The sequence below is a fragment of the Amblyomma maculatum genome, chromosome 7 (genome assembly GCF_055883805.1).
Source record: "Amblyomma maculatum isolate TAMU_Amacu chromosome 7, ASM5588380v1, whole genome shotgun sequence".
NCBI classification, from domain to species: domain Eukaryota; kingdom Metazoa; phylum Arthropoda; class Arachnida; order Ixodida; family Ixodidae; genus Amblyomma; species Amblyomma maculatum.
The window spans coordinates 72,079,954-72,094,067 of NC_139350.1; the positions used below are offsets into that span (position 1 = coordinate 72,079,954).

The following is a 14,114-nucleotide window of genomic DNA, read 5'->3' on the forward strand; positions in this document are numbered from 1 at the left end:
GCTTCCTGGTTGGCATAGATACCTTTTTCGGACTAATCTCTTCTTTTCTACTTCTTTCCTTATAAACTTCCTATGAACTATATTATGAAGCGAAAATAAACACGGACGAAGAAACCCTGACGACAGGACCGGGTGCTGTGCTGTGCGTTGCTTTGTATTCTTATATCGATCATTGGTCTCGGTCAAGGTGGGAACCGGCTAGCCAAAACTGAAATTTCCAAAATACGTCCCACAAGAAAGGGGAATTGCAGCAATAGAAAAATCGACGTAAAGCAGGAGCGCCTAACAAAATCTCTTTAGTTTTCTTGTCAATCTTTACCGCTTAAACTTCTGCTCTGAGGAGGTTTCGAGACAGCTTGCCAACATTATGCTCTTATCAAGGGATTTACGCGTATTTTCTAACTCTGAAAGACGAAGCGCATTTCTTTTTCTTCCAATGTCCTCGCCTTCTTTACCCTCTTATTTTTCTCGGTGCAAGCGATGGCCTATTTTCTCCGCCGCCCATCTCCTGATATGGTTCTTTCGGTACATCTGGAGCTTCATGAGCCATAAGCAAGTAAATATTTGAGGCTGTCGGTCGTTATAAAGGATAAGCTTTTAAAATGTGAGCTCTCCGAAGCAAACGCCCTCTATGTGCATCCCGGAATGAACAGCGAATGCGGGCTGAGTTTATCCTTCATGAAAGATACGGCATAAAGGAAACAAGCACAAGAAATTGTCCAGCTACTAAAGATGGCAGGTGTACTGCGGATGTAACACTATGCATTCAATTTTAGAATTTTTTTGCGAAATGCGAAATTGTTTTGCAAGTTCAACACCAGAACACTCCTCGTCGCATGTTTTTACACGTGCTGATGAGAACGGGTTCCTGAGCTTAGTGCATATTTATCCACTGCTGAGCTTTGAATCTGCTCTCAGCGCACAGTCCTGTATTATTTACGAACGTTCTGTGCTCCCTTGCTGCTTTTCCTCTCTCGGCCTGCTTAACATTTCACAATCAGTCGTGCTGCCAGTGCTGTAGCTAGCAGGACATTTCGTAGACGGGGCCGCTTTATTGAGTTGAAATCATTATGTGGCCTAATACTGCTACTCCTTTTTAAGATGTAGTAATTATTTTATAATGTGTAATGTACGTTCAGCTTGTTTATTAGCCCCGTGATTCAAAGAAGCGGTCGAGAGTGCGCCTACCCATCATGGTCGATAGCAAATGGGAGCATATTAAACGCACTACAACAATAAAGCAGCGTTTTAAAGGGCGGCTTATGCATGGTGGCACTCGTAGTGCTGGTAAGATTTTTTTTTTTGCTATGTAGTCGGCCCCTACGTTTGTTTTTATATATATATATATATATATATATATATATATATATATATATATATATAATAATTGAGCATGGAAGTGCGCAACATATCCATCGTTGCCGGTCTGGGTGGACGAACTTCCTCCATTGGACGTTTTTCTTACAGAGACAGCCCACTTCGCCTCCACCCCTACTTCAGGCGCCTAATGCTCCGCACCTGGCATGCATGACGCCTTTCGCTGCTTCCACTGTGACATTTCATAACCCTCACTCATCTCTCAGTGGTCTTAGCAGATATCCGTGGCCCAGAAAGTACGCATTAACAAAGGCAATTGTAACGCACACCATGAGAGAATATCTAAGGAACGGGGAAAATGAGTGACTTTCATGCTTGTTGGACTGCGGGTAAGGACTAGGTTGTGCTGATGCGCAGAGCAATGCGCGGGCTCTGGCCAGGCCAAAATTCTGGGTCAAGCCCGGCTGGGTCTGGACCGGACATGGGTTGTTTAAACGGACGCGGGCCTGGCTCGGTGCTAAAGTTGTGGGCCCGGGTCTGGCTCGCCCTTAGAGTTGATGTCCCAGGTAGAGCTTGAGGTCGTACATCCAGGGTCGATGTCCGGCTTTTGCTTCCCTTTTAGTAGACTTGCGCCTTACAGCAGCTAGACGGGTTAAAAAAAAAAGCCGTGATGCGAGCCATAAAAAAGTTAGTTTGTTGACTTATTAAGCATAGCTTTTACAGCTGCTTCGGCAGAAAAGCCACCGCCATCGGCACCGCGTAGAAAATGATCTGCGACCGCGTAAAAAAAAAAAAAAAAGTACCATGGTAGTTTGTGGTTCTAGTTGATGATTTACTGTTGTGTGATAGGCGATTACGAGTTAATGAAATGATTGTAATTAATTCATTATTAAAGAACTGCAAAATGAAGACATTGAGAACAGGGGTTTAAAGGTATCAGAATGCTCAGATTGAAAAGCCAATGCTTGATGATGCTATTTAAGGGAATTGAAAGCGTTAACTGATCAAATGATTAAAATATTTAAAAATAAGGCTTTAGGAAAAGGAGCTAAGGTTTCAAAATGCTCAGAATAAAAAGCAAATGCTTGATGATGCTTTTAAAGAAAATTTAGAGTGTTTCGTTGATCAATTCAGTAATGTATTTGAAAAATCGAAACATTCAATAAAGGAGGGATCAGATGTTCTCAATAGAAAGCCAATGTTTCTGATGCAAACTATTGGTCTATAAAAAAAGAATTAAGAAGTTTAAAAACAGACATTGAAAAAAAAAACTGAAAAGCGGCGTCCGCGTGTGTGTGAAACGGTATTGCCTGATACCCTTATTGGTGGAGGCCCCCGTGGTTGTACTGAACTCAAAGAGCGCGTTCCGTTTAAAGCGCACTTCTAAGCATTAACCTTCAAGAAGCGACATCCGAGCTTACCAATAACATTATCGTCCGGCACGCTATAGGAGAAAGAAAAAACCAAAAAATAAATATAAAGTACAAAAGCCATCGTCCGTGTTTGTGAAATGCTAGCGCGCCATACCTTAACAGCTGAGTTTAATTGTCACCCTCTTTTTTTTTAAAGAATTACCCCGTCCCGGTGGATCAGTGATTAAGGTGCTCGACTACAGAGCCGTAGTAGCCGGGTTTGATCCTGGCTACGGCAGCCGAGTTTCAATTGCGCGGAGCGCATAGTACCCGTGTTCTGTGCGGTGTCATTGTATTGTCAAGAATACCAGGTAGGCAAAATCACACGGAGCACTCTGCTACAACGACCCTGATAGCCTTAGTTGCGCGCAAGCCGTTTTGCTTTTCGTTTCACTAGAAAGGCGACTTGTTCGGCCATAAAACCAATGAATTAAATTATGCTAATTAAAAAAAAACGTCTTCCACTGGCTGGGAGCGCGGCTTAATATTGAGTCATCGCGAGCATTAAAATATTACCGACAAAACGTGAAGAAAATGCGAAGTACTTTATTACGTGTGCATGCAATCCTCTTCTTTTGCTTTTGGGAACTTCCGAGCTCATTTTATGTTTTTATGCGCATATTGTTTATGAGCATTATTGTTCCAAAAGCCGACTGGTGAACATGCATCATCCCTTCTTGTTGTGTGAAAAAATATTCTTTCGATTTTACAGCGAAAAGCCGACTGGTGAACATGCATCATCCCTTCTTGTTGTGTGAAAAAATATTCTTTCGATTTTACAGCGTTTTATGTTTTCTTGTCCCCAGCTCTTTGTGTAGCAGGCGTCTACTTCCTCAAAGCGAGCAATTTACTTCATGCGTTACTGCGAGAAGAGGCCCGGACCGGGGCTAGGCTTCCAGGCCTGGATCAGGCTGGGGTTTCGGGTATCCAGCTCGGACCTCAGATGAAGACCTGTGTATTGACCTTGTAGTGTAATTCCTGTCTACTTTATACCCTTCGGACGTTGTTGGATAACATTGCCTCCATGTTCAGCCTGGTCCTCAGCTTTAAGTTGGCGTGGTTTCTGCAGGGACAAGTTTTGCTTATTTCTTATAGGAATAGAAATGAAAGCATCTTGTGCTCAACGTACGACTGCAGTGAACGCCGAGAAAGTTTTCCAGGTGCATAATTATTGCGTCATTTTCGTGCTATGCAAGTAACCTTTCCAAATGAAATGATACTTCAGATATTTGAAACCTAGACCTTGTTCGCGAAGTTTCCCGCGGCTTCATGGCTGCAGTGCCTGCCATTTCGTGCACTTAAATAGAGCATAAGACATGATTACGTTTCTTTGTAACAACAAATAAGGTCGATCGCCATCAGCCAGAAGTAGTCCATAAGCCAAAAATAATCATAACCTTGACGACAAGCTTATCGATGCAGAGACAGCTTGGTCAAAGTGCGCCATAACAGAAGCTGTTTTGTCCTGCGCAAGATGGGGTCAGACACACAGTACAATGCGGGGCGTTTTCACGGAACGACACCGAAATTCAAGATGCCTAATACCAAATTTTCGAGCCATAACAAAATAAAATAACACAGCGCACATGTATTTAGAATTCTATTTACCTCTGATCCGGCTTATCGGGCTTAGAAGCGTGCGAGGAATGTTCCCGCTACGTCGCCGTTGCCGATAAAAACTGATCGGCGCCAGTCCGCAACGTTTCCTCTGAGCGCGCTATTTGAACATATTAGCGGTTTTCTTATTTCATTTCGGCGCCAGCTGTCGACTTGACAGCATCCATTTGCTCTTTGGGTGAAGTGCATGGGATGTCTCGTTTGCCCGCGGTGATCATCACCGCCAGTCGTGTGACGCGTACATGACCAAGGCATGTGCGCATCCAGGTGGCGAGCGCCGTTTTTTTTTGTTTTTTTTTTTTCTGCTTGCAATGTTTTTGGGAGTTGAGATTGGGTTGTTGGACTGAATCGGGCTGGCAATGTTGCCTGATTGAGGTGCGTGCTAAAGGTCGGTATCAGGTAGGTGCAACATGGTGGTGGGAAAGGCGGTTTTCCGGAACAGCGCAGAGATGTCAACTGAGCAGTGAAGTAAGGAGGGGGGAGGGGACGCTGTCAAGTTGTTTGCGTTTTCTCAGCGGTTTGCGGTATACTAGCATCGTCATCACAGCCATTGCGCGGAAAACAATGGTATCATTACTAGAGCCAGTTAAGTCCATAAAGATTTTGGGGTTCTCTGCTCAAGCCAAGGGCACAACCCTACTTTACAATACATTTCCTGCGCTCGCATCTAAACACGCAACTACGGCACAACGCAACACTGTAAATCCAGAAAGCTACGCGGAAAGAAAGCAATTCCTAAAAGCTCTAACTTAGAATGAAAGGCGCACAAAAGATGCACGAGCCTCTACGGAAAATGTGCGAACTATGTGCCAATGAAAGCTTAGCTGTGCGCACTAGTCCAGCAGTTATTTCTTATATGATTTATGAAGGAACAAAGCTTTGCGATGGCCAACATGTCTGCGTTTAACGTCGCCTACTGTTCAAGTCTACGCCTTTCTAGTGAGTTCTGCATTGGGGCCTTAAGGAGAAGATACACGCAGTCGCAAAGGAAGTGTTTAATTTGATGCTTGAATACATGTCATCAAAGATCAGCTATTATCCGTTCGTAGCTTACCATGTGCCTAATTAGCTCGCCAATGCCAGAACATAAAACATCGCTTGCCCCTAAATGAGTGAGCAACACAAAACTCGAATTTATTCTGCTAAACATAATCTATTCTCCTCTGAAGTTTCGTTATTGACCTTAATTGGCAAATACATTACTCATTCTTACACGTCCCGTTTTCGAAATTCTTCTGTTATTCTTACCCAAGAATAGAGAGAGAATAATATTGTTATACAAGGTCTGCTCCCACTTCTTTGCCGCAGCTTCTTTACATCGCACTGGAACAGTATGAATGAATAACGAAATTATTATAAAACTATTATTGCCTCAAAAATCTCATCGCTGGTATCGTTTTCAAGCATACGAATTTTGTGTCGAATGAATCGGGCGCCCAGAGCTATCTCGAGCCATTTTTCATGGCGCTTCGTAGCCGTTCCACTACAGCGGCCACAAGCCCCGCACCTTTCCCGCTGCCGTCTTCAGCCAGCATTAGCTTGAAGGGTCGTTCGGGGGCAAGAGCACTGATGAACTGGCCCATCAGGGTTTTCAACGTTGGGTGATGCTTATATAAAGAGCCATCAACAGCGATAGTCACCGACGTCGTTCTGCCGACTCGCTTCAACAATTCTGCCAAACAAATAGACACAAGCAGGGCCGCTCTTGCGGAGATTACCCCACAGACGTGCTTAATTATGGCGATGTCGTCTCCGATTATCCGCTCCGCGCATCCCAGAATACGGGCGGCTACCTCGTGCATACTGCGTCTGCTGTCGGCGCCGTCTGCCTGCAGAAATTGTGATACGTCTACGGCAGTGAAACTCCCAGGCTTTTTCAAGTTTGTCAGCGCGCCCTCATCGTTGAATAGCACTTGCTGCCGGACCAGTTCCGCGAGCACCTGCCGAACGATTTCCCCAAGAAATTCACCGGACAGAAGTTTTTCGAATGTGAATGAACCGGGAAAGAGTGACTGCTCGTCCACGGCACGGTCAAACTTTGTCTTGACAAAGTCGAGTAGGCCATTGTCGCCAAAGGCGCCCCATTCAGTGTTGACAATCACTTCGCTTGTTCTCGGTTCCTGCCCTTCCACACATAGTTTACTGGTGTTTTCCGCCTTTTCGAGGTAGCAAGCGTTGTTTCCAGTGCCCATGATGAGTCCAATAGCGCAGTCGCTGTCAAGAAAAGCTCCTTGAACGAGTGTGCCGACGGTGTCGTTGACGATGGCAATGAGGTTCATGTACAAGTCCGTACGCCTGTAATCACAGAGAAATGTCAAAATATGCTGTTAAACTTCTAGTGGAAGAAATTTCGTCTCTTCAACAGTATTTAATTCACTGTACCAGATTGTAGCGATTGTATTCAACAAACCAGTCGGCAGTGGCTTAACGTAAAGGAGGGATAAGTTGTAATTTGTTAAGCGCAGGAGTTTGGGTGCCTTCTTCATCGCGAATGGACTGGACGGGCACGAGTCAACTTTGCACATCGTAAGAGCTTTTTATTCATTGACGCCGTTTAAAGGACAAGGTATACGGCTCCCGTTTAATCCCACGTAGGACGAAGAAATAAACCTGGGAGCATATCCTGCGCCAATCGTTTCTCTTATAGGTAGCGAAGCCTGCGATGTATTGTACAGATCGACTGAAGTAGCACTTTTCAAGCAAATATAAAATGGGACTTGAACACTGCCTCGATAGTACCAGTAAATCGTGTTCGGGATCAACTCTGGTGCTACCGTATAACTCACGACCGAGTATTTCAGTAACTAAGGTGCGTATTTTTTATTAGCCTATCTCATGCAACTCAATGTCGATTCATTTCTTTTCTGCGTTTTCGTTCCATGCCGCTATCAACTATGTGCAAGACGGCCAGGTATTCAATCAATACGAAATTATCAATGAAACTAAAAGCAGTGCAGCGAGTTTGAGGTTGGGATATTAAAATCAAGATTTCAAATTAAAATTCTTATTTTTCCAACAAGGGTTACCAATGAGCTTGACCTATTAGAAATGGTTTTAAGTTGATAGACGTGTGGTAAAACCATCACAGAGCACAGCAGAAGATTATTGCCGCCATTCACGAAAATTCAAGCACTCTGAAAGACGCAGGAGCCTAAACTTAGTTCATACCCCATCACCGCCAGCCTACATAGATATGGATGCCAATTTTTTAAACAAAGCTCTAGCAGAGGCAGGAAGCACTAAGAATATTCTTCGTAATCTATGAATCCCTTTCTGTGCTTGCGCTGCAGCGTGAACGTCCTAACTCAGGGTGGGCTATATTTACTCATATATTCGAAACACAGTACGAATACGTCATCATCATAATTGTGCTCTCTACAAAATAAACCACAAACCATTAGTGACCCTGATCTTTGCCAGATGCGCTAAGATGAACATATATAAAATATAAAAGTTGATGTGTCAATGCCTGTGTCTGTGGACCATATTTTGTATTTTAACTTTGTTTTAGCTGAACGCTAGTTTGCTCAAAAGTATTATGGCAGACTTCTCTGCGTCTTTCTGCCGGAAAATTTATCATAATAGGGGGCCAAATATTGCAACTAAAGATGTCGAAAAGACGTCCAGCAAACGTGCGACATATAAGCTACTGCCGGACTTGAGGAAATCGGTGGGCCTTCCTTTGCAGCTTCAAGCCAATGCAAAAAAAAAAAGAGACAGAGAGAAATTAGAGGGTTTTTTAAATGTCTCGTAAGAGCGGAATGGCGAAAGCCTAACCTTCCTCTCCTGTCATTTGCATGTCATTGTTTGCAGTGCTACATATAAATGTAATTGTTTTACAGGAAGGGAAAGGCGCAGTATCAGTCACACTTTCTCCGGCAAGTGTGAGTTTGGACGGTAAATCATCGTTCCTATCGCGTGGCGTTCCTTGGCGCGCGTTCAAGTGTCCATTGCAGATGGTGGGAACACTAGACAAGGAGAACACTAGAAGAACGGCTGATTGGGCGAGTTGGTGAACCATGATGGACAGTAATATACGTGCGCAACAGACGAGACAAAGAGGAGAAGAGGACAATGACGGCGCAGAATATATGCTGTTCCGTTCTTCGATTAAATCAGTCTGCGCCGTCGTAGTCCTCTTCTCCTCTTTGTCTCGTCTGTTGCGCACGTATATTACTGTCCATTAAGGAGAACACATCTCGCGGAATCTGGCGTACATATCCTTCACAGATCTCGCGCACAGATATCGGGCACAAATCTCGCTCACAAAACTCGCGGACATTTCTAGAAACGCTTTGGTCTTTTCAAAAATGCCCGTGTATTACCTCACCTGCGTATCGCATCCCTTAGCATGCGACCGACGTCTTGACCCACCACACCGGGGCAGTCGTAGCTCACAGTCCACTCAATCAGTACGCCGGAATCAAGCGTCTTCTGCACAATTGGAAAGGAGAAGCAGAACCCCAGAGGAAGCCGTCTCCCCGTCAAGCCGCTCGCCTCCGCGAAGTCACGTAAGCAGTCCGCGAGGAAGTCAAAAAGTTCTTCTCCGGAACTCTTCCTCACGACTTCCGGAACCGCGTAATGCTTAACATGGTACTCGCTCGACGTTTCTGGTCCCAGGTGCAGGTGCAATACGCGGAAGTTTGTTCCGCCCAGGTCCAGAGCTAAAACGTCCCCCGTTTCGGTGCCGTCAGGAAGCTGGGGTACGTGAGCTACGTTCATTTGCAACGACGAAGACCGTTCGGGATTTCTCTGTAGACCCAGCTCAATTTCCATGCGGAACGTGTTTCGCACTCTGCGGACGGTGTCGGCATCGAGGACGAATGGACGAACTGTCTGCTTCAGAGCGTTCCATTTCTCGGCGTCACTCACGACCAGTTCCGGATAACAGCGTTCTATCACTTCTTCCAGCACCGAATGGCCCATCCTACTTAACGTTGCAAGGGGCTGGTTTTGCCGCTAAGGAGGCTGTGTTCACGACGCTCTTCCCGCTCAAAGAAATTTTCTCCTCCCTGTGACTTAACCTGGAGCACGACGTCGTGGCAAGCAACGCCGCGCCTCTCGGAGAAACTGGTTCTTGCTCTTCTTAATTCAGTTCTTTTTTTTCGAGCACAGGCTAACTCGTCTCCTCTCTGGAATCGTAGCGCGGCAGGCGGAGAAAGAGTACCCACGCCCGGGGAAAGGGATTTACTAGACTGGGACGAAAGCTGCTTCTACGCAGCGTCGGCATCCTTGCACGGGTTAACGATGTCCGGCTATGTGAAACATTAGGCGCCTCAGCAGCACGGAGTCCATCAAAGACAAAGTAGTGGAGGGCTCGCTCATTTTCTACCGTTCGGAATCTTTAAACATGGACTCACATGAACTGTAGACACCAGCATGCGCAGGTTCTTTTCTACAACTTCGTCCGGAGTAACCGACTGCCTACGCAGTCGCGGCCCTGCGGGCAAAAAAAAAAAAAAGAAGAACGCACGTGTTCGCAACACAAAATAAATCCTGAGGGCAGAAATTGAATCTTCAGACGCGCCGAGATGATTGAGCCAAGGCCGGCGGAGAAAAAGTGAATTGCTCTTAATTGGAAACGCGTCAAATAAAATATACGAATTCGTCAAAGGTATCGACTTTTCCCATGTATTTCTAGCATCCCCTGCGCTTCATCAATCTAATAAAAAAGTATTCTGCGAAATATGGAGTACAAGTTTGCAAAATTACGCTATTGTGTTATATGCGGCCGCCGAATATAAGATAATCACGCTTCTTGTGGTCGCTGCGCTTCGCGAAATCACCGTGTTTCGACAGTGGAGCGCCACCATCATTACATCACGACGAAAACGAGAGATCAGAATTTTACAGCTGATGCCATCGCAATGGTGCATTTCGCTTGCCGAAATTAAAAGTACACGAGGCGAGAAACGAAGCAAACGAGGGAGTAATGTTTAGGCTGTTTTATAAGGTTTATGTGCTTCTGAGGTCACTATCACTCACCACGGTGACACTTCTTAAGGAATGACACTTGAATTGTTCGCTTTGATTGCGAATCAATCCTGAGAGGCCGAGGAGTGATATAAAGCTGTGATTTTTGTTTGCGTACATAAAGCCATTTAACGCGGTGGCTTTAGTGCCAACATTTCGATCAAAGTCTCCGTCGACAGCGTCGCACGTTTTAGCTTGCCGGAGACGTAATATCGTACATGTATTAAACAATGTAAACATTTGCATGTTAAACAATGCTTTTTCCCCAGTATTTACAAACGAGCCTTATGACGATGCACCTGAAGTTAGTTAAACCGATCATCCCACGATGCCTGACATTACGTTCGACCCTCGCGGCATTATGAAGCTCACCGAATCGCTTAAGCCCACGTCGTCAGCTGGCGTCGATAAAATTAATTCCAAAATACTACAGAATAGAAAAAACGTCACGAGTGTCATCTTATCTCACATATTTCAGCAGTCCCTTTCATCTGGAGTGGTGCCGACCGACTGGAAAATGGGCAAGACCATTCCGGTTCCAAAAAAAAAGTCCGTCTTCTTATGTCAAAGCTACCGTCCTCTCTCGCTCACTAGTGTTGTCTTGAAGGTTTTGGAACACGTAATATACTCTAGCACATAAATTCCTAAACTCCATCAATTTTTTTCATCCTAGCTAACACGGTTTTTTTAAAGTGTCTATCCTGCGAAACCCAACTAGCACTATATGACATAAGCTCTTACATTGATATTATTATTCCAGTAGACGCAGTGCTCACTGACTTCGAGAAGGCACTCGACAAAGTTCCTCACAAACGTCTTTTTTCTAAACTTTCATGCCTAAATATAAGCCCCTCAGTTCTAAATTGGATCCATTCCTTTCTAACTAAGCATCAGCAGTTCGTTTACGCCAACAAGTGTTCATTGCAAATGTCCCAGGTCGTCTCCGAAGTGCCTCAAGGTACTGTTCTTGGCCCAGTACTGTTACTTATCTATATTAATGATTTGTCAAATAATATATCATCTAACATTCGTTTATTCGCAGATGACTGCGTAATCTATCGCCCCATCAGCAGTACTGCCGACGTAACGGCATTACAAAGCGATCTAAATCACATTGAATCCTGGTGAAAGAAGTGGTTAATGTCAATCAATACTAACAAAACATCTGTCATATCTTTTCATCGAAAACATTATTTCCCTCCGCCTAACTACATAATTTTTGGTGCAGTAATCTCCTGTGCTTCCTCCTGCAAATACTTAGGCATTAACTTAACCCACGACCTTTCATGGTATGACCACATCTCTGCAATCAGAAACGATGCTAACCGCTGTCTTGGCTTCCTTCGCCATCCTTTTAAACTTGCCTCTCCCTCTGTAAACCTTATGGCCTACCTAACCCTCGTTCGACCAAAATTAGAATACGCATGCGCTATTTTGGACCCGCCCCATTCATACCTTGCTAACACTCTCGAAACAGTACAAAATCGAGCCATCCGTTTTGTTTAACTCCAGCTACTTCACTAGTGTATCTAATTAAAGTCTCAAGCTAACCCACCATTTCTCGGTCACCGACGTAAAAAGTTTCGATTTTGCCTTTTTCATTAATTTTATCATTCACAGCTATCCGACTACGTAATTATGCCCTCTCACCGGACTTCGCAACGTGTCAGCCACAACAAAAGTGTTTATCCATCATTTGCTCACACTACTGCGCATCTTTTTTTCATTTTTCATCCAGACTGCAAAAAACTGGAATGATCTTACCCCTCAAGCCATGCTCCACTCCAATCCGCAATCTTTTAAAAAGTTCATAAGAAAATAAATTATGTTTGATAACTAATGTATAACTTTTATTTTATGCCGCTATCCCTCATGTAATACCTCACTCCTGGTGCTTTTGAGGTGTATTCTAAATAAATAAATAAAAGTATACCCTGTCTGAAGCCTGCCGTCTTCAAAAATTAACGGAAATGCCCCTGGTAGGTGGTATGGCAGTTGCCACGTCTCTGAACGGCAACACTCTCGGGATTTCATCTACCTCGAAAACGTTGCCTGAAAAAGTGAGAAAGGTTCAACGCTGCTGAACCGAATGTAGAGCGAAATCATTAGCTGCGGAGGACCAAGCGTTCTTCTCCTTCTTCGTCTTCGTCTTGTTCGTCTTTGTCTTCTTGCCCTTCTTCTTCTTCGTCTTCTTCTCGAAGCTACGCCTCTTTACCCCGTAGCTGCGGCCACCCGAGGTCTCGCTCTGGCTGTCGTAGTGTTGCTTTCGCAACAAAAGATGCCGGTGATGCTGGACATCTCACGCGGTCTCAGTCAAATAAATAGAAATAACCAGTGCACAAACCACGACTCAGTAACAAGGACTATTATTTCGGTCATTTCTTTCTGCAAGAAATCGCATAATCGTATAACATGCCAAGAGGTTCTACTCCTCTAAATTAATTTAAGCTATTACTCGATACATGCTCTTTGAACAATTACGTCTACCACTAAGGGTTAGTGCAAAATCTTCTAAGTTGATTGATATTTTGATTGCCAATTATGTTGTTACAGCGACAGCTAATTTTTCTCTAAAACCTTGTTAAGCACCTGGCAATTCTTTGTGTTAACTGTGTGGTATCTTGTAGCAACCAATACTGCCCTCCCAAATCTGGATTTCGAAATAATGGGATGATGGTTGACTGCATAGCGGTATGTATTAGCAACCTCGCTTAGGCTGTGTAACAGATATTTCTGGACAAGTTCGTTTTACGACACTGGAAGTATTTTAAATGCAAGAACATTCAGTGCTCCTATGGTCTTCTACCAATTGATTGGTTTCTCTCGAGTCCAGTTACGGAGCATAACAATATCATATCCGGTAGAAAAAAAAATACTTTTAAGGCGAAAGCCTTTAATGGCTCATCGTTGTCATCAGCAAAAGTGTCACGCTTTGGAGATTGAATCGATACTTAAAAAATAAACTAATACACCTCGGCTTCCCCCGGGGAATCAAACCTCCATCCCTTGGATCCCCAACCCATCCCTACGACTGCGCCACACCCCAGACTTTTTTTTTTCTTTATTGCCTGGCTCGTAAAACGCTCTTCATAATTCCCCTTGTCTACAGTAAGAATGATAGCGAGATTCCACGAGTGACGGATATTGCGCCTTTCCTTTCCTATCGACGAATTATAGAATGCCGATGAACTTTATTGCGTTCAATGAAATGCTGATTGTGTTCGACAAGGGGCGCGCGATGTACCGTCACGACAGTTCATGACCTCACAAGGCGATTCATGCATATACGAAGCTGACCCCACCGGGCGTCCGATCCAGGCGTTCATGCGCCCTTTCATTAGTCGCTTCTTCGAACGGCGCACCACACAGCAAACAGAAGCAGACCCAGACGTCTAGGAGGCGTTAGTACAGCGGGCATCAGCGGCGTTTGAAATTGGTTTACAGGATAGAAAAGGCGCAGTATCTGCCACAATTATCCGCGGACACATGTACCACGCTGTAAAGGAAGGGAGGAATGTGAAACAGTATTCACCCTCTTTACTCGAAGCATCATTCACGGCTACATTCACAACAAATGCGTAGCAGAATGCGGCACTCAGGCTTTCGCCTTTCACCACTTTAGTCGCCAAAGTGCTGGTAATCATTTCCTTGCGTGGCTTCCTTTTCTCTGTAGCGAAGAGGCAGCATCCAAGCTGCTAAATGGGGCTTTTACCTCGTCCACCATGATATCACGTTTAACCTATCGCGCTACTTAGACGCCCTCCTTGCCTTGGCTTACCCTACCTCGTCCTTCTA

General features: G+C 44.6%; 1 protein-coding gene across 1 annotated transcript; it reads right to left on the reverse strand.

Annotated features, from left to right (window-relative positions):
* Positions 1 to 5,788: 5,788 nt before the first annotated feature.
* On the reverse strand, positions 5,789 to 9,324 carry LOC146183609 (hexokinase-1-like). Its single transcript, XM_084608385.1, has 2 exons — positions 8,677 to 9,324; positions 5,789 to 6,641 (listed from the first exon to the last, which is right to left on the reverse strand). The coding sequence occupies exons 1-2, from the start codon at positions 9,270 to 9,272 to the stop codon at positions 5,789 to 5,791; spliced, it is 1,449 nt and encodes a 482-aa protein (XP_084464511.1). The 5' UTR covers positions 9,273 to 9,324.
* Between the last annotated feature and the right edge of the window lie 4,790 nt (positions 9,325 to 14,114).

Excerpts from the sequence above, each read along its gene's own strand:
- LOC146183609 (XM_084608385.1), bottom strand. The coding sequence starts at position 9,272 with ATGGGCCATTCGGTGCTGGAAGAAGTGATAGAACGCTGTTATCCGGAA. Across the intron at positions 6,642-8,676 it reads CTAAGGGATGCGATACGCAG|GCGTACGGACTTGTACATGA; the intron begins GTGAGGTAATAC and ends CTGTGATTACAG.